General features: G+C 43.6%; 1 protein-coding gene across 3 annotated transcripts in view; it reads right to left on the bottom strand.

The window, feature by feature from the left end:
- The window catches only part of OSMR (oncostatin M receptor), a 62542-nt gene that overhangs the window by 12834 nt on the left and 26332 nt on the right, over window positions 1–23376 (bottom strand). For all 3 annotated transcript variants that reach the window (XM_065905132.1, XM_065905130.1, XM_065905131.1), the window contains exons 4-10: window positions 16650–16821; window positions 11230–11499; window positions 9825–9948; window positions 9141–9292; window positions 6867–7009; window positions 3834–3987; window positions 509–585 (exon numbers count right to left, since the gene is read on the bottom strand). In XM_065905132.1, coding sequence (XP_065761204.1) covers window positions 509–585; window positions 3834–3987; window positions 6867–7009; window positions 9141–9292; window positions 9825–9948; window positions 11230–11499; window positions 16650–16821 — 1092 coding nt within the window. The remainder of the gene's footprint in view (window positions 1–508; window positions 586–3833; window positions 3988–6866; window positions 7010–9140; window positions 9293–9824; window positions 9949–11229; window positions 11500–16649; window positions 16822–23376) is intronic.

The following is a 23376-nucleotide window of genomic DNA, read 5'->3' as shown; positions in this document are numbered from 1 at the left end:
CGGCTACAGTCCATAGGATCTAAAAGAATCGGCCACGACTTGTCAACTAAATCACCACCACCACCATCTCGACACAAACCAGGCCTTCCACGTTGTCATGAAGGCATGTTAGTCAACACAGAAGGACTAAATTGATTTCTGTCACAATCTTTTAGCTTGACTTATAACTTTCAAATATAAATATTCATAATTTTTAAATATGGTATATATTTCTCCACTTCTTATGCCCTGGGCCTAGCAGATGTTAGGGGCAGGCCTGCGGGGAAGTTAGGAGATGCAGTTCTAACCATCGAAACCAGCCACCTGGGCAAAGCAAGAGGTTGCCGAGGAAGGAGGCACTGGTCCAGTGTTAGGGGTATGGATGCGGAGTGGGGATTCCCCGACCAGGTCAGAAATTCTAGTGGATTCCTGGGAAGAGCCCTCCCAATCGAAAGACTACATCAGTATCTAGTCTTGGTGAAAAGTACATGACAAGCAAAAATGTCTTTCTGAACCTCTGGCCTCTTACCTTCCAGAACAAGGTCACCGTTGGATGTCCTGACACAAACATCACATCTCTCCAGACATCAGGCGCCTCCGATGGAGCTGAAATTAACCAAAGGAAAGCTCTTGGGTCACAACATGGACGTAGAACAATACTTTCAATCTTCCTCTAGTTCGATCAGTAAAGTGACCACGGCCAGTCCGACCTGAGGCCCACATCTCGGTTTTTCACTCTCTGTGATGTCTACCCACTTGGTCATGGCCACACTGTTCACTCCTCACGAGGGGCAGGCACACAGTAGGTGCTTTACAAAAGGGCTGCTACATCGGAACGGGACGTGACATGGGGGCCTTTGTGAAACTCAAGCCTCAGAGCTTCTAGAAGCCACCAAGGAATTTTGGAACCCTGCGTCAGTCCAATGCTAGGGGGTGAGTTAGGCAAAAATCTTGCATCAGTCCAATGCTAGATTAGTTAGGCAAATTTCCCATTTCTAGAATTCCTAGGCACAGCAAACCATCGCTACTTCCTTGCCCCGCTGGTGGAGGCTGCAGCTCGACACCCTCAAGCGGAGCCCAGCTCTCCTGACTGCACACTGGCGGCCACTGGCTGCGGTCAGAGCCTGGGACCCCTTTCTTGTCCCCCTCCTCCCCATGCGCGCCCGTCCCCCAGTTCCTGGCCTGAGCCTGGGGCAGCTCCCTGTGTGTGGGCCCTCAGGGCACCGGCTGCAAACCTCCCCCTGCCCGCCTCTCCCCACTCTGTTCTAGAAGACCTTGCCTCCTTGTTATTCTTGCCACTAAACTGTAGACCAGTGACTTATGACTGGATTCAACATATCTCTGTGCAAGAAGAAACTGTTCTGCAACATAACATAAAATTTTAATTCTTTGCTTTATGAAAATATAGTTGACGGTCCCCAACAAGCGAATTTTTTTAAAAAATGAAAAAATTTTTTCATAGAGTTGCTAACACTTCCTATTCAACATGAAGGTGTCTGTGTATTTTTAAAATCTTTGCCACCCCATGGATGGTAGCCCGCCAGGCTCATCATCTGTCCATGGCATTCCCCAGGCAAGAATACCGGAGTGGGTTGCCATTCCCTTCTCCAGAGGATCTTCCTGACCCAAGGACTGAACCCAGGTCTCCTGTATTACAGGCAGATTCTTTACCATCTGAGCCACCAGGGAAATCTCTGAAATTGAAGAACCTCCTTTTTTACCCCCTGTAGTTGCTAACACTTTCTAGCACAACATAAAGGTGGCCATATATTTGTAAAATCTATTAAGAGGCAGATTTCAATTTGCTAAACTACCCATCAGAGACGCCAATATTAAGTCAAAAATGTATTGAAAATCTCAGGCACCATATGAGGCCTCAAGCTCAGGGCAGAATCTTCCGCTGCTGGTTTGCACGTAACCACCTGCATGAAAAGAGAACAGCAGCACAGCTGATGGTGCTCCATCCATATTTATGTCACTACAGTATCTCCCCATGGGGTCATTTATCTCTGCTCACCGTGACTCTGCTTAAGTAGGATTATAATACATATAAACATTGACTCTGCCAGCATTGAGCAAAGTGTTATCAGAGTTGAAAAAATATAGGTTCACCTTCAGTAGATTCAACTGATTTTAACTTTGCAAAAGCAAAGTTAGGCATTTTCAGACTTATGATATTATAATCTAAAAAACTAGTTTATAAAAAATGCTAAAAAAAAAAAAAATGCAGTTTTTTTTCTTTCCACTAAGTTTTAGGTATAATTTTGGGATACACTTGCAAAGAATAATCCCAAAGCGAAGCAAATCTTTGCTCAGTTGCTTCAGCTGTCTCCCAACTCTTTGCGACCCTATGAACTATAGCCCGCCAGGCTCCACTGTCCATGGGATTCTCCAGGCAAGAATACTGGAATGGGTTGCCATGTCCTTCTCCAGAGGATCTTCCTGACCTGGGGACTGAACTCGCATCTGCTGTGTCTCCTGCATTGCAGGAGGATTCTTTAGCCCACCGAGCCACCTGGGAAGCCCGCAACTGAGGAATACACCTCACTACCATCAGGAACAGGGTTCTCTGCCCCAGGGATTCTTGGGGGGTCTGTACGACTAGCACAAAACGACTGGACTCTTCGGGGGGCCGACGAGGGGAAGAGGCCACTGAGCACCTCTGAGCCCAGGTGTGGCTTTTGGGGCACTCCCCTCGCTACCCCCTCAGCCAGAGCGCTTTAAAAGGTCCCTTCCAGGCTGAAACAGGAAAAAACTCCACAGCCTACAGACAGGAATAAGAAGATGGAATCAAATAAATTTATATAATCCTTCCTTAGGCAGCAAAACAGCCCGGATTTGCATCCACAAGCTCTCCAGGCTGTAATAGCACCCCCGAGAGACACACCAGGCAGCCTGCATTCTGGGTGAGGGGGAGGCTCTGGAGTCGGCGGGCCTGGGTGTGGGTCGCAGTCCCGACTCCGCCGCTTGCTGGCGGGGCCTGAGAAACTCCTCATCCTCCCGGTGCCTCCGGGCCTCACCCACTGAGTGAGGAGACTACGAGGACCTACTGCATGGCGGTGGGAGGATTTGAGGAAAACACGGGGACCCCTCGGCGCGGCGTCTGGCACACACTAAACACTCGGTGCTCTGGTTACTGTTGTGTCTCTGCTGCTCATTAACTGCGAACGAGGCGCGTCTCCCCAGTCTAGGGGCCAGGCTGCCTCCTGTGTTAACTGCGCAATAGTATGACTACTATGTGGGATTGGAAGGAGATGAATGCAGGGCTGGGCCCTCTCATCTCCTGGGCAATACTTGTGGTCTAAAACGTAGTTATTTGGGAGGAAAACTCTCTGTTCAGTCATTACTGAGGAAACAACCTCTGAGAGCATCAAGAGAAGGCTCCCAGTTTGCTGTCGCTGGAACGACTTAACAATGATGATTAAGTTTCCAGATAACTACCTTTCCAAACACAGCCCAAGGCTGTTTTCTATGAGATCGGTGCTTTCCTCAGCACAAATGCTACTGTTTGTCCCCAGGCCTGAATGAAAAGTTCAACTTATTTACAGAGCCCCAGTTCCAACAGGAATCCAGCAATACCAGGAGCTGAGAAACCATTTTGGAAAACTAAAAATCCCAGAGAAAATGTTCAGTAGAAATAACTTGGCAAATAAATGTCTGAGGTAGATGTCTTCCCTCCCACATTTCATTAGGCATTAAATTCACTTTTTTTTTTTTTTTTTTGAAAGATGGTACTCAGCCTCTGCTGTAATACTTTGCCCTGAGTTTTTGGTACAAGCAGAAGTTCTCAGGGAAGCCCACCCATCTCCTGTCAGTCAGTTTAGATTCTTGGGATGTCAGGGAGCTGAACGTACCAGCTTCAGCTGTGGTGAAATTTTGGCTAATCAATTCACTCCATTTCCAGAAGTGGTCGGCATAAGCACAGTGTACACGGGCCATATATTCTGTGTCCGGCTCCAGTTCCCTTAAGAGGTACTCACCATTCACCCTGACAGAGATATTGTGTTGCTTGATTTAAAAAAAAAAAAAAAAAAAAAGAGAAAGATGAGGTGGGGAGGAAGAAGAAGACAGAAGTACTGGTGAGCACACTTTATTGTAAACCCAAATCACACACAGAACATCTAGACCTGGAGTGCAACTAGTTCTTTGAGGAAAAATATCTCTAAATTCTAAAAGTTTATGATTAATTTCCTAGATCTTTTTTTTAAATTGGAATAGAATTGCTTTACAAAGCTGTGTTAGTTTCTGCTGTACGATGAAATCAATCATCTATACATATACATTATATATATACACACACACACATATATATCCCCTTCCTCTTGGACCTCCCTCCCACCTCATATCATCCCACACTTCTTGGTTATCACAGAGCACTGAACTGAGCTTCCTGTGCTATATAGCAGCTTCTCACTAGTCATTTTATATAGGTTGGTGAAGAAGTAATTGTGGTTTCAGACCATGAATTTTAAATCATTATAACTAGGCTCAAACACATATTTATTAAGCAAAATAGGAGCCATTACAATCCACACATTTTTGCCAATAAGAAATAAGTTGGGTTATTCCTGGAGCGTAAACCCTGTGCTTTAGGATTCATCAAACTCTTGGAAAGCATTTTCTGCCTCCTGCTGGTTATGGAAGCATTTTCCCTGCAAAACATTGTTGAGATGCTTGAGGCAAGGCTTCATAGCCCAATTCATTCAACTTTTGAAGCATTGGTTGTGCCATGTGCATTCAAACATTTTCGTGCAGAAGAACTGAGACCGTTCTGTTGACCAATGCCAGCAACTGCAGTTTTTAGTGCATCTCATTGATTTGCTGAACATACTTCTCAGATGTAATGGTTTCGCCAGGATTTTGAAAGCTGTAGTGGATCAGACAGGCAGCAGACCATCAAACAGTGAGTGACCATGACCTTTTTTTTTTGGTGCAAGTTTGGCTCTGGGAAGTGTTTTGGAGCTTCTTATAGATCCAACCACTGAGCTGGTCATCACCAGTTGTCATACAAAATCCACTTCATCACATATCAAAACCCAATTGAGAAATGGTTCATTGTTTTTGCATAGAATAAGAAATGACGACAATTTAAAGTGATAATTTTTGTTATTTCTGGTCAGTTAATGAGGCACCCACTTATGGAGATTTTTCACTTTTCCAATTTGCTTCAAATATTGAATTACCATAGAATGGTCAGCACTGAGCTCTTTGGCAACTTCTCCTGTAGCTGTAAAATGATCCTCTCAATTGGTCATTGTCAATTTCCGATGGCCAGTCACTGCACTCCTCATCTTCAAGGCTCTTGTCTCCTTTGCAAAACTTCTTGAACCACCATGGTGCTATACTCTTGTTAGCAGTTCCTGGGCCAAATGTGTTGTTGATGTTGCAAGTTGCCTCTGCTGATTTATGGCCCATTTTGAACTCTAATAAGAAAATCGCTTGAATTTGCTTTTTGTCTAACATCATTTCCCTAGTCTAAAATAAATATAAAATAAATAGCAAGTCATAAGTCATTAGCAAAAAACATAAAGTGAGAAGTGCATGTTAAAATGATGCATATCATAACCACATTTATTTAAGAATGTATTCTAATATCAAACAGTAAAATTCAACAATGCAAAACCATGATTACTTTTGCACCAACCTAATACATGGTAAGGGTATATATGTCAATCCCAATCTCCCAAATCATTCTCTATGTCTGCATCTCTATTTCTGCCTTGGAAATAGGTTCATCTGCACCATTTTCTAGATTCCACATTATGCATTAATATATGATAATTGTTTTCCCATTTCTGATTCACTTCACTCTGTATGACAGACTGGTTCATCCATGTATCTATAAATGACCCACTTTCATTCCTTTTCAGTTCAGTTCAGCTCAGCTCAGTTCAGTCACTCAGTCGTGTCTGACTCATTGTGACCCCATAGACTGCAGCACACCAGGCCTCCCTGTCCATCACCAACTCCCGGAGTTTACTCAAACTCATGCCCATCAAGTCACTGATGCCATCCAGCCATCTCATCCTCTGTCGTCCCCTTCTCCTCCTGCCCCCAATCCCTCCCAGCATCAGGGTCTTTTCCAATGAGTCAACTCTTCGCATAAGGTATCCAAAGTATTGGAGTTTCAGCTTCAGCATCATCCCTCCAATGAACACCCAGGACTAATCTCCTTTAGGATGGATTGGTTGGATCTCCTTGCAGTCCAAGGGACTCTCAGGAGTCTTCTCCAACACCACAGTTCAAAAGCATCAATTCTTTAGCACTCAGCTTTCTTCACAGTCCAACTCTCACATCCATACATGACCACTGGAAAAACTATAACCTTGACCAGACGGACCATTGTTGACAATGTAATGTCTCTGCTTTTTAATATGCTATCTAGGTTGATCGTAACTTTCCTTCCAAGGAGTAAGCGTCTTTTAATTTCATGGCTGCAATCACCATCTTCAGTGATTTTGGAGCCCCAAAAAATAAAGTCTGACACTGTTTCCACTGTTTCCCCATCTATTTCCCATGAAGTGATGGGACCAGATGCCATGATCTTAGTTTTCTGAACGTTGAACTTTAAGCGAACTTTTCACTCTCCTCTTTCACTTTCATCAAGAGGCTTTTTAGTTCCTCTTCACTTTCTGCCATAAGGGTGGTGTTATCTGCATATCTGAGGTTATTGGTATTTCTCCCAGCAATCTTGATTCCAACTTGTGCTTCTTCCAGCCCAGCATTTCTCATTCCTTTTAGTGGTTGAGTGATATTCCTGGACCTTGTAAACAGGTGATCCCTTCCATTTGAACCCACACAGAAATAAAAATTTCAAGAGATTTTATATTCACTAGTCTCTGTTCAGACATAAAGAAATTTTTGAAAATAGAAAGTTAACCTCTTACTTGTATCACTTTTCCTTCACCAAGGAGCTGAAGCTGACACAAAAGTGCAGAATTGTTTCCTATGGAATGTACCTTCCAGGTCATGGTGGCATTTGTAGCACTGACATTTTTGGGGAATAAGTTATAGGGAGCCACTGGATGAACTGCCAAAATAAATTAAAAAATTAAAAAAACTCAAGCATAGATCCAAAAAGACTTTGGTAAATAGGCACTTCATTTTTTCAATGATTTACTCAATAAGCACTTTTGCTTATTTTTGAGAAAATAACTAATAAAATCAGACTTGCAGCTAAGATGGAGTAAGCCAACTACAGCCTTTCTCTCTCACTGATTATATCAGAAACTCTGAAAAAATATAAAAAGAAACTGAGGACTCTTAAAATTAAACAAAAGCAGGGAAGAATGTAGAGGGGAGTCGAAACTTGGAGAGGTGGCCCAACAAAGAGGATATAACAGAATCCAGAGTCTAGCTAAAGTAACTTTAACAATGGCAAGAATAGAATCCAAAATCATTTGACATACAAAACAAAACCAAAAAACAGAAAATGCCACCAATTTCAAAGGGAAAAGTCAGTCGACAGATATCAACCTCGAGATGACTCATGCATCAAGATGACTCCCTTGAAGCTACAATGATTAGATAAAGACTTTAAAACAGATCCATGAGGTAAAAGTAAATGCACCTGAAATGAACAGAAGGAAAACACTTCTTGGTGGAGAAAAAACTAGTTTTTAAAAAAGAATGGAAATTTTAGAACTGAAAAATATCAACTGAATATCTTGAAATAAAAGCACCTTCCATCTTACCCCCTTCCAGAGCTGCTGTGTGACCCAGCCACTGCCCACCACTCCAAGCTCCCTTCTCTCACAGGAGAGACACAGGACGTTCTTTCTGTCCCTGAAACACCTGGAGCATGTTCCCATTCCGAGACCTTTTCTAGCTCATTCCTTTTGCTCCAAATGCTCTAAAGGTTTTCTGCCTCTTTACCCTTCAGTGCCCTCATCCCAACTGAAGCAGCACCCCAGGCATTCTCTACCCTCCTACCTCAATTTTACCGTCTTCACAGGACCTAGCAATGCTTGGAGTTATGCTATTAACTTGTTTATATATTTACTGTGTGTCTCCACACCCCCTCTCCACCCTCTCCCCCAGCACATATACTCATTAGGGGCAATTACTCAATTCCGTTCACAGCTGGATCTGAAGTGCCTACTGGATTGGCATCACCCTGTAATTAGTTGACTGACAGAAGTGATAATTAAATTGAAATCTAAATGATGTGTAGAATTAAGAAGGTAAAAGGATGAGCATTCCAGAAAAAATGAACAGCATGATTAAAGATTCTGCATTTCATAAAAGAGGAGGGGGTGTAATCAAAACATAGACAGAGATATCCAGCTTCAGAGATGTGCAGATCAAAACCATCACAAAATACCACTTTCCATTCATTCAACTGACAAAAATGAAATGACAACAATTCAAAAATGAATTGGCGGCAATACTGATTTGGAGAGAATATACTGCTACAACCACTTTGGAAATGAATTTGGCACTATCTTGTAAGTTGAACATTTACATTTTCTGAGTCCTCACCAATTCTACTCTTAGGTAGAGGTATCCACTCAAAACAAAACAATTATTGGTGTTTACTGGATATATATATCAAAATGCTCTTATTAACACTGTATCCAAGAGCATAAACCTTGAGACAATCTGAAAACCCATCAAAGGAGATGCATGAATAAAATACTGTATATTTACACAAGAAATACTTTATAGCAGTGAAACTAAATGGACTACAGCACCACTGAATAATATGAGTGTTAGCAATGTAATATTATATAAGAACAATTACTAGGATTATTACATATAACTTAATATCTCTGATATGTATTAAAACAAAATAAAAACAGGATTTCATAAGAAATGAGAATATATCCACAAGCACACACAAAATAAATCTGTCATTTCCTTAGTGGAAGGAGCGGGACAGGGGCCTGTGGGATGGGAGATGACATAAGTTATTGTCAGATTTCTAGTTTGAACTGGAGGCAGGCTCCTCGGCATTTATTACATCATCAACAGAAACAAATAATGGGGACCATGGGCCATGCATGCACCCGTGAAGAGAAGCGTGGCATGAAGAATAGTTACAAACTAAAACTTCTACTTAGCATGTGAACTAGGCAGAAATCTCTAGCACATTTACTTGATCACACAATGTGTCAAACAAAGCTATGCCAGTGACCACAGGAGCTACACTCAAGTCTCACCTCCATGGACCAGGTTAAAAAGAATACTGACACTTCTTTTTCTAAAGTAGTTTTCAGCCACGAGTGTAAAGTTATACATTTCTTGTGAGTCTTGAGTTACTTGCCAATCACACCGGTTTCTGTGTTTACAAAGTGTCTTTTTCCCGGAAAATCTTAAAAAAAAAACACACACACAACAATTTCAGGGTTTACACTTTTGTCAACACAGATGTGTGTCCCTGAATCCCTTGGGGGGACACGTTCAGTGGCTTTCAAACTATATTCCACACAACAGCATCGATCCATCACCAGCAAATACTGATGATGAAAATACTGTTTCAAAAAACTTGATTTATGTGGTTAAATATGTAAGGATGAATTGCTGACTTCCCCTTGTGGGTTGTGAAAACTTTCCTTAGTTTACTACTTTGGGTACTCTTAAAAAGTTAGAAATTAGGTAAATCTAGATCACCATATGGAGTTATTTCACAGCAAGATTCACAACTAATGGTCTTATTATTTTTATGCTCCATTTTCCTTTCCCAAAACTTGGATAGAAAGTATTATATACTTGTGACCCCTTAAGGATTTCTTCCTGACCCTGGCAAGGTGGTCTGAAAATATTTGTTGAAAATGTTTGCTATGTTGTCAGAAGCACCTCAAACAAGGGAGAGTCTGTCACTAATGTAACCAGACCTCACTTACAATTCAAATAAAGTGTAGGAAGGCAGTTGAATCAAGCCAGTGTCATCCCCGGGATCCCAAGTACAGGTCAAAGTCTTCAGGTCCCGGGTTTCGCAAGAAAAGTCCTTGGGCTCTTCAAGCACTTCTGTCCATACAAAGAAAAAGCAGATGAAACAGTAAGCAGAAGCCCTTTGCTGAAACACAAGGGAAATGGAAAGCTCTCTTGGGGATCTGAGGCCACAGAGTTGCTCTGAACACTGAAAAGTCTACTTCAACAGAGGCCAGCGCATCAGCAGCTCCAGAAAGTCACATTCAGGTACCTCATCTTGGCCCCTTCTCCCTCCCTCCCTGGTGCTTCGCTGGGCTGTCACCAGGGACAGCGGGACTGACTGTATGAGGTCTGCACTGGTAGCCCCAGAGCTGGCCAGTAAGCATCAGCAGTCTGGCGGCGCGCAGAGAGAATGAGCAAAGTGATGGATGAATGGAGTCAGTGTTGCCTGGTAGTTCCGTGTTGGATGCTGTGGCTTCGAGAGCCTGGGTTGTGCTTAGGAGGCCAGGAAGCCAGATCTGGGGAACCTGCTAACTTCAGCAGCTGAAGGCTGAGAGTTCTAAGGAACGTACATGTGGCATCTCCAAGTCCCCAAGGCACTGCTGTTCTGAGAGGACACACAAGGGGTATGGGTAAGCAAGCGTCCAGGAGCCCGGAGATGGCCCGTGGCAGGGGAAGCAGGGAGGGAGGAGCTGCAGGTACTGCCTCACTGTGTGGGGGGAGGGCAGAGGCTTCAAGACAAAACAGGAGGCCACGGCAGGTCAGGGGGAAGCGTACACAGATCAACAAGAGGAATACAACGCTGCCTCCTCTCCCCTCCACCACCCGGTTAAGAGCAGTAAAGGCCTCATCTGCTGAAGTCCTGTGTGTGTGGCTATGGATCATACAGCCCTGCCCGTGCTCCTGTGATCCTCACAACAACCATTACTAGACCGGTTCGCAGAAGGGGAAACTTGGCCAAGACGGTGCACCCAGTCACGGGAAGAAGATTCAAACCCGGGTCTTCCGACATGACCTTGGCCGCCTCTCTAGGGCCCTCCGCCTGCAGCCTCTCTCCTCCCCGGCCCGCCATCCTGTGGTCATTGCAGCGTGGCTCACACGGGGCAGGATATTATCTCAGCGGTCCAGGTCATGACCTGAACTTTCTCCTTTTTATCACTCGATTTCTAGGACTAAAATTTCAGTAAGCTCAAGAAAACAACAGGAAATCCGACAAGGATTGCTTCAGAGTATCTTTGACAGAGACTCTCCCAGAAGGCTTGGGAAAACAAAACACAACAGAGGCCACAAGTAGAAATCTTTCTTCTGGGAAAGGAGATTTGATCTCTTCCACGGGAAATGGGAAGGGGGGTGGACACAGAGAATGGGTCCACTCACCTGAGACAAAAAGAACGACGCCCTCTGTGACACCTTGGCCCTGACAATAGAAATTGGTCCCAGTTTTCCTAACGAAAGAAACGTTCTTCAACTCGAATGCCTGTACACTTTGATCAAGTTGTTTTCCATATGTCAGTACATCTTCCAAATAACAGGATATGTTATCTTGATGGTTCCTAGAAATGTAACAAATGGTGACATCCGAGCCCTCTTCCACCAGCTTGTCTTTAGGGAAAACGTACAGTGGATGATCTCCAAGCGAACTCTGGACTGCAAGACAAGAGGAGACAGCTCAGTGAGACTTGGGCTCAAATTCAAACCAGTCCCCTCCTGTCTCACTCTCAACAGATAACCTTAGCTTTTTCTACCTCCTGGAGAAAATAGGAACCTAAAAATCTATAAACTCTGTTGTGTGCAAAAAAGTCCTGTGTACCATCACTCTTATCGTTACGGGAACATCACTGCTCTGGTTTTCACTGCTGAGACAGCACAGCGACTGTCGCCCTGTGGCCTGTGGATGACCCTATTATTGTCGGTGATCGGCCGGTTTCCAGGACAGCAGTAGCTGCTCTCTACTGATGCTAGCCATGTAGGAGGTCCCATGTTCAGTGCTTATGTGTTTTCTCTCTTGTCATCCTCACCGCCTTACAGCAACGGGACAGGCAGGACTGAGCTCAAGTTCACTCGCCCTGAAAGCAGCAAAGTCACATTCACACCCACCAGGTTCTGCCCAGCTCCCGACCCACGTGTCCCTCATAATCTCTAAATCGTCCTATAAATCACTCCTCTTCCAGCTTCTCAGACCCAGCCACCCAAGTATCTCCTTTCACTTCTGTCTTCCTTCTGTATATCCCACTCATCATCCTCCATGCCTGCCTCCTGCCTCCCCTCCACTCACTCCTCCACTCCCCAAGGAGCTGCCTCTACCTATCACTAACCTGTCATCACCTCCTGATCACTTCATGCCCTTCAATTTGGCTTCTGGCCCACCAGGGCTCTAACATTGCCATCACTGAGGTCATCCAAGTGGAGTGGCCTGGGGGGTAGGATTTTGTTTTAAGGTTCCCAGGTGATTCTATGCGCAACCAGTTGAGAACCAGTACTTTGGGGATTAGGAATAATCAGCCTTGAAAGAAAGCAAAGAAGACAGGAGCAGAGGAAAAGATACACCCTCTTCTTAGATTGGAAGAATCAATATTGTCAAAATGACCACACTACCCAAGGCAATCCACAGATCCAATTCAATCCCTATCAAGTTACCAATGGCATCTTTCACAGAACTAGAACAAAAAAATTTGTATGGAAACACAAAAGGCCCTAAGTAGCCAGAGCAGTCTTAAGACGGAAAAGATGAGCTGGAAGAAACAGGTTCCCTGCCTTCAGATTATACTACAAAGCTACAGTAATTAGCACAGTATGTCATTGACACAAAAACAGAAACATAGATCAATGCAACAGGAAGCCCAGAAATAAACCCACTCACCTATGGTCAATTAATCTATGACAAAGGAGGCAAGAATATACAATAGAGAAAAGACAGTCTCTTCAATAAGCAGTACTGAGAAACCTGGACAGCTACATGTAAAACAACAAAATTAAAACATTCTCTAACACCATGCAAACTATTTTCATACTGTTCATGGGGTTCTCAAGGCAAGAACACTGAAGTGATTTGCCATTCCCCTCTCCAGTGGATCACATTTTGTCAGAACTCTCCACCATCACCCATCCATCGTTGGAGGCCCTACATGGCATGGCTCATAGTTTCACTGAGTTAGACAAGGCTGTGGTCCATGTGATCAGATTGGCTACTTTTCTGTGATTGTGGTTTTCAGTCTGTCTGTCTTGTGATGGAGAAGGATAAGAAGCTTGTGGAAGCTTCCTGATGGGAGAGACTGACTGAGGGGAAAACTTGTTCTGCTGGGTGGGGCCATGCTCAGTTCAGTTCAGTCGCTCCGTGTTCAACTCATTGTGACCCCATGAATTGCAGCACTCCAGGTCTCCCTGTCCATCACCAACTCCCAGAGCTTACCCAAACTCATGTCCATCAAGTCAGTGATGCCATCCAGGCATCTCATCTTCTGTCGTCCCCTTCTCCTCCTGCCCCTAATCCCTCCCAGCATCAGGGTCTTTTCCAATCAGTCAACTCTTCGCATGAGGTAGCCAAAGTATTGGCGCTTCAGCTTCAACATCAGTCCTTCCAAGGAATATTCAGGACTAATTTCCTTCAGGATGGACTGGTTGGATCTCCTTGCAGTCCAAGGGACTCTCAAGAGTCTTCTCCAACACCACAGTACAAAAGCATCAATTTTTCAGCACTCAGCTTTCTTCACAGTCCAACTCTCACATCCATACATGACCACTGGAAAAACCACAGCCTTGACTAGATGGACCTTTGTTGGCAAAGTAATGTCTCTGCTTTTTAATATGCTATCTAGGTTGGTCACAACTTTCCTTCCAAGGAGTAAGCGTCTTTTAATTTCATGGTTGCAGTCACCATCTGCAGTGATTTTGGAGCCCCCAAAAATAAAGTCTGACACTGTTTCCACTGTTTCCCCATCTATTTCCCATGAAGTGATGGGACCAGATGCCATGATCTTAGTTTTCTGAATGTTGAGCTTTAAGCCAACTTTTTCACTCTCCTCTTTCACTTTCATCAAGAGGCTTTTTAGTTCCTCTTCACTTTCTGCCATAAGGGTGGTGTCATTATTAGAGAAATGCAAATCAAAACTACAATGAAAAAGAAAAAAAAACTACAGTGAGGATTCACCTCACATCACTCAGAATGGCCATCGTCAAAAGTTACAAATAATAAGTGCTGAGAGGGTGTGGAGAAATAGGAGCCCTCCAACACTGGGGTACAGCCACTTTAGAGAACTATATGGAGATTCCTTAAAAAACTAAAACAGAGCTACTATATGATCCTGCAATCACACTCCAGGGCATACACCCAGTAAACTAAGTGAAGTGAAGTCGCTCAGTCGTGTCTGACTCTTTGCTATCCCACGGACTGTAGCCTACCAGGCTCCTCTGTCCATGGGATTTTCCAGGCAAGAGTACTGGAGTGCGTTGCCGTTTCCTTCTCCAGCGGATCTTCCCGACCCAGGGATCAAACCCAGGTCTCCAGCATTGCAGATAGACGCTTTACCATCTGAGCCACCAGGGAAAACCATCGTTTGAAAAGATCCCTGCAGGCCTGTTTACAATAACCAAGGCCTGGAACCAACCTAAATATCCATTGACAGAGAGACGGATAAAGAAAATGTGGTATATATACATATATATGTATATGTGTATATACGTATATGTATATTATATGCATATACATATATATAAATGGAATTTTACTCAGCTGTAAAAAAGAATGATGTAATGCCATCTGCACAACATGGATGGACCTAGAGAGTATCACTGGAGAAGGCAACGGCAGCCCACTCCAGTATCCTTGGCTGGAGAATTCCATGGACAGGGGAGCCTGGTGGGCTACAGTCCATGGGGTCGCAGAGTTGGACACGACTGAAGTGACTTAGCAGCAGAGAGTATCACACTAAGGGAAGAAAGCCAGACAAAGACAAATAACATATGATATCACTTATATGTGAATCTAAAAGAAAAAATAATGACACAAATGAACTTATTTGCAAAACAGAGACACACAGATACAGAACAAAAAAACAAACAAACAACCCAACATATGGATACCAAAGGAGAAAGAAGAGTACAGGGAATGGATAAATTAAGAGTTTCAAGTTAACATATAAACATTACTGTGTATAAAACAGATAACCAACAAAGACCTAGTATATCACACAGGGAACTATATTCGATATTATGTAACAACCTATAAGGGAAAAGAATCTGATAAAAATACATATAAATATATAACTGAATCACTGTGCTATTCACCTGAAATTTACATGATATTATAAATCAAGTATAATTTAATAAAAATTTTACAGGCATAATCAGCTTTTCTATCAATTTTGGGGTTAGTGTGGAGGTTACAATTTTGAGAAACCTAGTCCATTGTACCAAAGTTGTTGATAATGTTGTTCCTTCTGTTTCTGTTACTATCTTTTTAACCTCTCTCTTTTTGTCTTTTTCTCTAAGTGTGTCTCTCAGCAATAGGATGTGATGGTTAAGAGCATGGCCTATGGAGCTAGATTTTCCAGGTTAGAGTTCTGGCTCCACCACTTAGTGGCCTGATAACCTTAATTTATTTTTTTTTAAAGTTATTTGTGCCTCCACTTCCTCATGTGTGAAAAAGGGATGAGAATTACATGTATTTCCTAGGGCAGATGTGACAACTAAATACATATAGTGTTGAAAGCAGCAATTAGGAAGCAGATTTTATTCTGTTAGTATTAAACTAATCATTGGGTCTCTTGCGGGTTAAAGTGTTATCAGTCTGAGTTAAATTTGCATAAATACTTAGCTAAGGAATGGTTCTCTCGGTAGGAATTTCAGACAACCTATCAAGGTATATAGTCGAGAGCATCAGATGACATTGCTTTACAGCTAACCTATAGCTTAGCTGAAGCATACAAAATTGTGAAGAATGCTAAAGTATAATTACAACAAAATAACCAAAATTAAGAGATATTTAAAACACAATTACCCATGATTTCATTACTCAAATGAAGAATTACTTCCAGTTTTCCATATTTCCCTCCCTTGTCTCTACATTAGGGGTTGGCAAGCTATGGCCCAAGGGCCAATTCCAGCCACCATCTGCTTTTTGTACATAAAATTTTATTGGAACACAACCATTCATTTACACACTGCCTATGACAGCTCCCATGCTACAACAGTGGAGTTGAATAGCCCCGATAGAGAATGTAGGGTTGTAAAACCTAAAATATTTCCTGTCTTATCCTTGATGGAAAAAGCTTCCCAAATTCTACTCTAGTTGTATACACATTTTGTGTTGTTCTAATAAAAATATATGTGCAACTTATATTTTTCTTTGTTCACTCAGCATTCTATAATGTACATACTTCACACATGTGGAAAATGAATCCTACATTGTCTGAACTTGCATAGTTATCTCAATGAATAAATTCAGAGGGAAAGTCCTCAGACCTCTATCTATCTTCCAGTGGCAAGTTTCACATCCATGCTTTTTGGGTCCAACGCATATGTGCTCAGTTGTGTCTGACTCTTTGTGGATCCCACGGACTGTAGCCTGCCAGGTTCCTCCGTCCAAGAAATCTTCCAGGCAAGAATATTAAAATCCTGAGATCTCTATCTCCCAGTGGCAAGTCTCACATCCATGCTTTTTAGTTGCAATAGGGAACAAATATAAATAATGCTGGTGTCTACCTGGAGTTCCTCAATAAGGACTTCTACCATTTGACTACTGATCCCCAAGAAATATTAGATAGTAAACCCCCTCACTCTTTTACAGCCTCACTTCTTACCATCTGCTTTCTCCCATGAACTCCAGTTACTCCAGAACCTGGGTACAGGAATCCTGGCATCATCCACCATAGTCCTCATTCTTACAAAGTGTATGGCACATTCCAACGGGAGCTCAGACTCCCAGCTCCAGTGCAGGACTTGGTTCCGAGTCACAGTGGTCCTGTAGTTCTCCTAGAAATAAAGAAAAACTTTGAAGCATATAACCATGCAGTCCTGAAAATGGCTTGGCTGGACTTATCCTAAAGCACACACCTAAGTGTCCACTATAACTCCAGGATACGGACAAGCTCAGTCTGTTTCCAGTCAGCCAGTTCCTATGCTCCGACGGTTCAGCAAGGAACCAGCCATAGCCTCCTGCCTATTGAAAACTTGGCTCCCAATCTCTTTGGGCCTCCAGTTCCAGGGGGATCACAAGAACCAAGTGAGAGACAGAATAGACACTACTTGAGTCTTAGGGAAAAAGATCAGAGAAAGAAGGTGTACACACAGTTCTGGTCACAAGAGCATGCTGAGAAAATTCTTGCAAACTAGAGAATTAATTGAGGCACCATTTTAAAAATAAGCAAGATTGATAAGAATTTTCTAATATTCATCAGATCAAACCTCAGCAGAGCTAGCAGTCCTTCATGGTACCCAGGTGTTCCACTGTCGCCCAGAAGTTAATAGATCACTCCCCGTGATTCCCTTGGTTTTTGTCTCTAGTCTTTTCAGATGTGGTGGCCCCATAGACCACACCGCCTTCCTTGAGCTCCCACCTTCACAGTCTTTAGTACCCAGAGATGTCAACCACATAGGCAGAACTTACATTGTGCTCTTAGGAAGCTTGTCCAGGTTGAAATGTAATTTGCTTTTCCTGCATAGATTTTAGTCTTCATCTTTCTAAAACATTGGTATTTTCATTCTTAAATTCAATAAACTTCAGTGGCTCCTTTTATGCTTTACCCTGTCATCCAAGGCCATTTGCAGTCTGACTCCAACCTGCTTCTCCCTTGCAGGACTCTTCTCTCAAGAACCGGTGGTTTGCCCCCATGCTGCTGGAACAGCTTTGTGCCTTTACATCTCAGGGTTTTCCCATGTAGTGTCCCTGGTTTAGTGTCTCCCACCCCCATCCCCCTGCTCTGAACTGGGAATTAGTCTCAACCTCCAAACCCGTTACACCCATCTTCATGAAGCTTTTCTTACTCTTTCCTCTGGTTTCTTCCCACCCCCACCTCTCCCCAAGCTCCCCTACATATGATGGTTGTTGTTCAGTTGCCAAGTCAAGTCCAATTCTTTGTGGCCCCATGGACTGCAGCAAGCCAGGCTTCCCTGTCCTTCACTATCTCCTGGAGTTTGCTCAAATTCAGGTTCATTGTGTTGGTAAGGCCATCCAACCATCTCATCCTCTATTGCCCGCTTCTCTTCCTGCCTTGTCTTTCCCAGCATCAGGGTCTCTTCCAATAAGTTGGCTCTTCGTATCAGGTGGCTGAAGTATTGGAGTTTCAGCTTCAGCATCAGTTCTTCCACTGATTATTCAGGGTTGATTTCCTTTAGGATTGACAGATTTGATCTCTTTGTTGTCCACGGGACTCTCAAAAGAGTCTTCTTCAGCACCACAATTTGAAAGCATCAATTCTTTGGCACTCAGCCTTCTCTCTGGTCCAACTCTCACATCCATACATGACTACTGGAAAAATCATAGCTTTGACTAGACAGACCTTTGTTGGTAAAGTGAAGTCTCACCTTCTTTCTTTTTTTTTTTTTTTTAACTTTTTATTTTGAATTGGGGTACAGTCAATTAACAATGTTGTGGTAATTTCAGGTGAATAGTGAAGGGACTCAGGCATACATATCCGTGTATTCATTCTCCCCCACTGATGCGAAAAGCTGACTCATTTGAAAAGACCTTGATTCTGGGAAAGACTGAGGACAGGAGAAAGGGACGACAGAGGATGAGATGGTTGGATGATATCACTGACTCAATGGATGTGGGTTTGGGTGGACTCTGGGAGTTGGTGATGGACAGGGAGGCCTGGGGTGCTGCGGTTCATAGGGTCGCAAAGAGTTGGACCCAACTGAGTGACTGAAATGAATTGATTGTCCCCAAACCCTCCCTCCCATACTTCCTTATCTCTTGTAACGGTTTTTACAGTCTATTTTGTCTGATATGATTATTTCTACTCCCACTTTCTTTTGATTCCCATTCGCATGGATTATCTTTTTTCCATTCCCTGACTTTCAGTCTATATGTGTCCTTAGGTAAGGCCTAATCGCAACTACTGTGGGTAGTTGGTGGCATTTCATCTATGGTCAAGACCCTGACTTGAATATGGTACCGTAAGAGCAGGGACTGGTTTTATTCTTCTTCTTGGACCACAGCTCCAAGCACCGATGCTCCTCGGCGGGATACCTGCCTTCTGCCCCCACAGCTGTAAGACAAGGACAACAGATACCTTGCCCTTCGTGGGGAAAACTGAGTTTGCATCCATTTTTTAAGGGCCAGTGACAAGTCCTACAGTGAAGAGGAGGGGGCAATACATATGCCACATGCCACCTGGAGCTGCCAAACTTGGAGGCCTTCCCTCCACTGTGCCTTCCCCTCCCCCAGCTGTCAGCCTTAAATGGTGCCCTGGGCAGAACCAAACACTATTCTGGAAGGAGAACTGCTTAGTCCACCTGAAGGGCATCTAATCATGCATGTCCTTTGTCACTCTAAACAGAACTCCCATTTGTAAAATGCTTACAATGTTTCAGTTTGTTGTATTCCTGCCCCTATAAAGGGCTTCCCTGGTATCTCAGGGGGTAAAGAATCCACCTGCATTGCAGGAGACCCCAGTTCGATTATTGGGTCAAGAAGACCCCCTGGAGCAGGGATAGGCTACCCACTCCAGTATCCTTGGGCTTCTCTGGTGGCTCAGATGGTAGAGAATCTGCCTGCACACGGGAGACCTGGGTCCGATTTGTGGGTTGGGAAGATCCCCTGGAAAAGGACGTGGCAACTCACTCTACTATTCTTGCTTGGAATATCCCCATGGACAGAGAAGCCTGGCAGGCTACATTCCTGGGGTCACAAAGAGTCTGACATGACTAAGCGACCAAGCACAGCACATCACATCACATACCTAGAAAACACTGTTTGTAACAAGTTTTGGGGTCCTGACCCATGCAACTTTTACTATTTAATGTGCACAATCTCGGGTACATTTTCCCCATTATTTAAAAACCAGTACAAAAAATTGGCTGTAAGTCAATCAGTGACCTTGCTATAATATGAACATTATAGCAGTCGTGGTGACCTTGCCATAATGCGAATAAGTCACAGACTGGATCTCGCCTCCTATACCCCTCAGGAATTCAGTCACTTCTCTCCTCCCCATTGTTATCACCTACTCCAGGCCCTTCTCCTCTGGACCAACTCCACTGCTCAATTCAAACTGGTCACACTTCACCTCCTCCAATTCTCCCAACTCCTCCCCACTGTGGAACCAGAGTGGTTTTTTTTTTTTTTTTTTTTCCCAGAGTGGTTTTAATCAGATCTCATCACCCCTTCTCACTGTTCCCAGGATAAAAAACCATACCTGAGCATGACCCCCAGAGTTGCATGTGGTCTGGCCCTGTCCCGCCCACCCCACGTGCCCCATGCTTTCAAGCCTGAAAGCTCCCAGCCCCTTTCACTCAGGGCCTCTGCTCACTCCAGCTGGATCTTCCTGGAACATTCCTCTCCATTCTCCATGCTAAATTAGCTTCTAATCTTCTTTCCTACTTTGACTCCAACTGTCCTTCCTCCAAGCTGCTAGAGAACGTCAGGCCTAATCTCAACCCATAGCCCATTGTCAACAACCTGCACTCCTTACCTCTAGGACACTCTTAACTTTGTGACCATCTCCTTAGTTTTGCTCAGCATTGATAGCCCCACGCCTTGAACAAGGCCTGGACCTGAGCCCACAGTCTAAAACTATGTGCTAAATGATTTCATCAGTTCATTAATATGTCATGAGCTCTGCTTCTCCCAGACCCTCTTTGTGTGGATTCTGTCTAACCACAAAGTTGTGCTTTGTGGTCTTTATAGCCGTGTTGTGGAGGAGATAAAACTTGCCTTGAATGCATCAATTCAGTGACTTTTAAAAATGTGATGACTTGTGTTTGGGCTGTTTTCATTCATTGAAGTGGCAAGTTTAATTTGGCCCTGGCAGACATCAGTAAGTCATGAAAAACTGGCATTTACATGATGTCCAAGTGAGGTCACTGATCCATTCCCAAGAAGTGAGTTTATTCCTCCCTGATTCAAGCTCCAGGCCTCCTTCCAAGCTTGAGTGGTTACTCTACTCTGCCTTCTCCTGCCATGGACAGAACCAGAAAGCATGTGACTAGAAAGGCCAAGGGCAGAACCCAGGCCAAGGTGAGACTATGCGGTGAGTTCTGAGTGGTCGGCGCCAGCCGGGATCCAGCTCAGAGTCCCTGGACCAGCTGCAAGCACCTGGGTCAAGACGCTTGTCCTTCGGCTTATTTGTTATTGTTATTTAGTTGCTAAGTCACGTCCAACTCTTTGTGACCCCATGAACTGCCGCATACCAGGCTCCTCTGTCCTTCACTATCTTCCGGACTTTGCTTAAACTCATGTCCACTGAGTCCCACCTGATCACCCCCCTTCTCCTTCTGCAAACAGTCTTTCCCAGCATCAGGTTCTTTATCAATGAGTCGGCTCTTAGCATCAGGTGGCCGAAGTACTGGAGTTTTAGCTTCAGCATTAGTCCTTCCAGTGAATATTTAGGGTTAATTTCCTTCAGGATGGACTGGTTTGATCTCCTTGCTGTCCAAGGGACTCTCAAGAGTCTTCTCCAATACCACAATTTGAAAGCATCAATTCTTTGGTGCTCAGCCTTTTTTATGGTCCAGCTCTCACATGCATACATGACTACTGGAGAAACCATAGGTTTGACTAGACAGATCTTTGTTGGCAAAGTAATGTCTCTGCTTTTTAATACGCAGTTCTAGGTTTGTCACAGCTTTTCTTCAAGGAGCAAGTACCTTTAATTTCATGGCTGCAGTCACCATCCGCAGTGATTTTGGAGCTTTTTCCCCATCTATTTGCCTTGTTTTATTTATCTATGGTACATATTCAATTTATTATAAATTTATAAATTTAGCATAAATAAATATATTTATTTATTATTATCCACTGGCTTATTTGGGAACACACAATTGGAGCCAAGAGAACCGAAAGCTGCTCCTTCTCGGCAAGAGTGAGGTTGCATTTCAGGGACCTGCCCTATGAAGGGAGATTACAGTCCAGATAGAAGCAGCTTCTCTCAGCTGGTTTTCTGACCCTTAAGTGGAGGGGACCTTAGGTCTGTCCTTGACTGCAGGCCCAAGAGGTTCAGACAACAGCTTCTCATGGCCTCATCTGCTCTGGGATGCATGGCGACTGATGACTGGGAAAGATTGCATGTGGGCATAACCCCATGTGGAGCCCAAGGCTCCAGTCAGAAACAGAGCTGCCTGGAGAGGGGCTGTTCCTTCCTCAGGCTGGAGGGTCCCACACCACCCAGCCCCAGGAGGCAAAAGGAGAGAGTTCTGTGTGTGCATGGTCAGGGGTAGGTCATTGCAGGTTTTCTGAAATTGTCCTCCCGGTGTTGCTGTGTGTGTCCTGGACTATCTTCTCAACTGTGCTGCAAACTAGTCAAGTCAAAGCTGATTTTTCTTTACCTGTTCCTGGCATCTGGCATAGGCAGGTGTGATTATCTTTTGTCAAATGAATAAGTGACAAAAAAAAAAAAAAAGAAAGAAAAAAGCAGCATCACAAACCTTTCTCTGTCCTAGGGGTCAGGCTGGGCTGGATGTTATGGGAACCATGTAATGGACAAGGCAAAACTCTACACTTCCAGTCTTGGTTGGTTACAAGTAGATTTCAGCAGCAAGAAACCTACTTTCTGCTTAGCAAGAAAGAAAAAGGCTTCTCTTTTTACCTTGAAAAGAAAACTAGTACCTGAATCAAAGGTCTAAACAGATGTGAACAACTGTCGGTTCAGGCTTTCCTACCATTATTTTCTTTACTATGGTAACAAAAAGAATTATCTTTTAGAAGAATTAAGAAAGGGGTCCACCTGGTCTGTGGTTAATGTTACTTTCAATAATGGGGTTAAGTGCTAGTTTTCCACAAATTCCTCCAGCCCTCCACTCAAATTTCTTTTCCCTAGGCAATTCTTAACCTCGACATGACCTCTGTTCAATACCGTACTAGGCCCAAATCAACACGTGTATCCATCGATAATACAAAAAACATGAAAATACAGAAATTATCCCCGAGAAAGGGACAGCGGGAGGAAGGGCTGGGGAGGGAACAGCTGTATACAAGTACTGCTGTCGTATGCAATCTACAAAAAAGGTACAGATGAGCCCATTTGCAAAGCAGAATAGAGACACAGATGGAAAGAACAAACGCATGGACACCAAGGGGGAACGGAGGGGTGGGGTGAACTGGGAAACTGGGATTGACATATCTACATCCTACATAGAAATACATAGCTAACAAAAACCTATAGGACAGGGGACTCTACTCAGCGCTCTCTGATGATCTAAGGGAAGGAATCCAACAAAGAGAAGATATAGGTATATGTATAGCTGATTCACTTTGCTATATAGCAGACGCTAATACAACATTGTAAAGCAATTATACCACATCTCAATAAATTTAAAAAAAAAATCAAAAACCAGGGAACACAATGCAAGTGTTTCTGAGATCTGTGT

This window comes from Muntiacus reevesi, chromosome 14 (genome assembly GCF_963930625.1).
Source record: "Muntiacus reevesi chromosome 14, mMunRee1.1, whole genome shotgun sequence".
NCBI lineage: Eukaryota > Metazoa > Chordata > Mammalia > Artiodactyla > Cervidae > Muntiacus > Muntiacus reevesi.
Note: the sequence above shows the minus strand (reverse complement) of the source record. Positions and strands in the feature narration are given on the sequence as shown.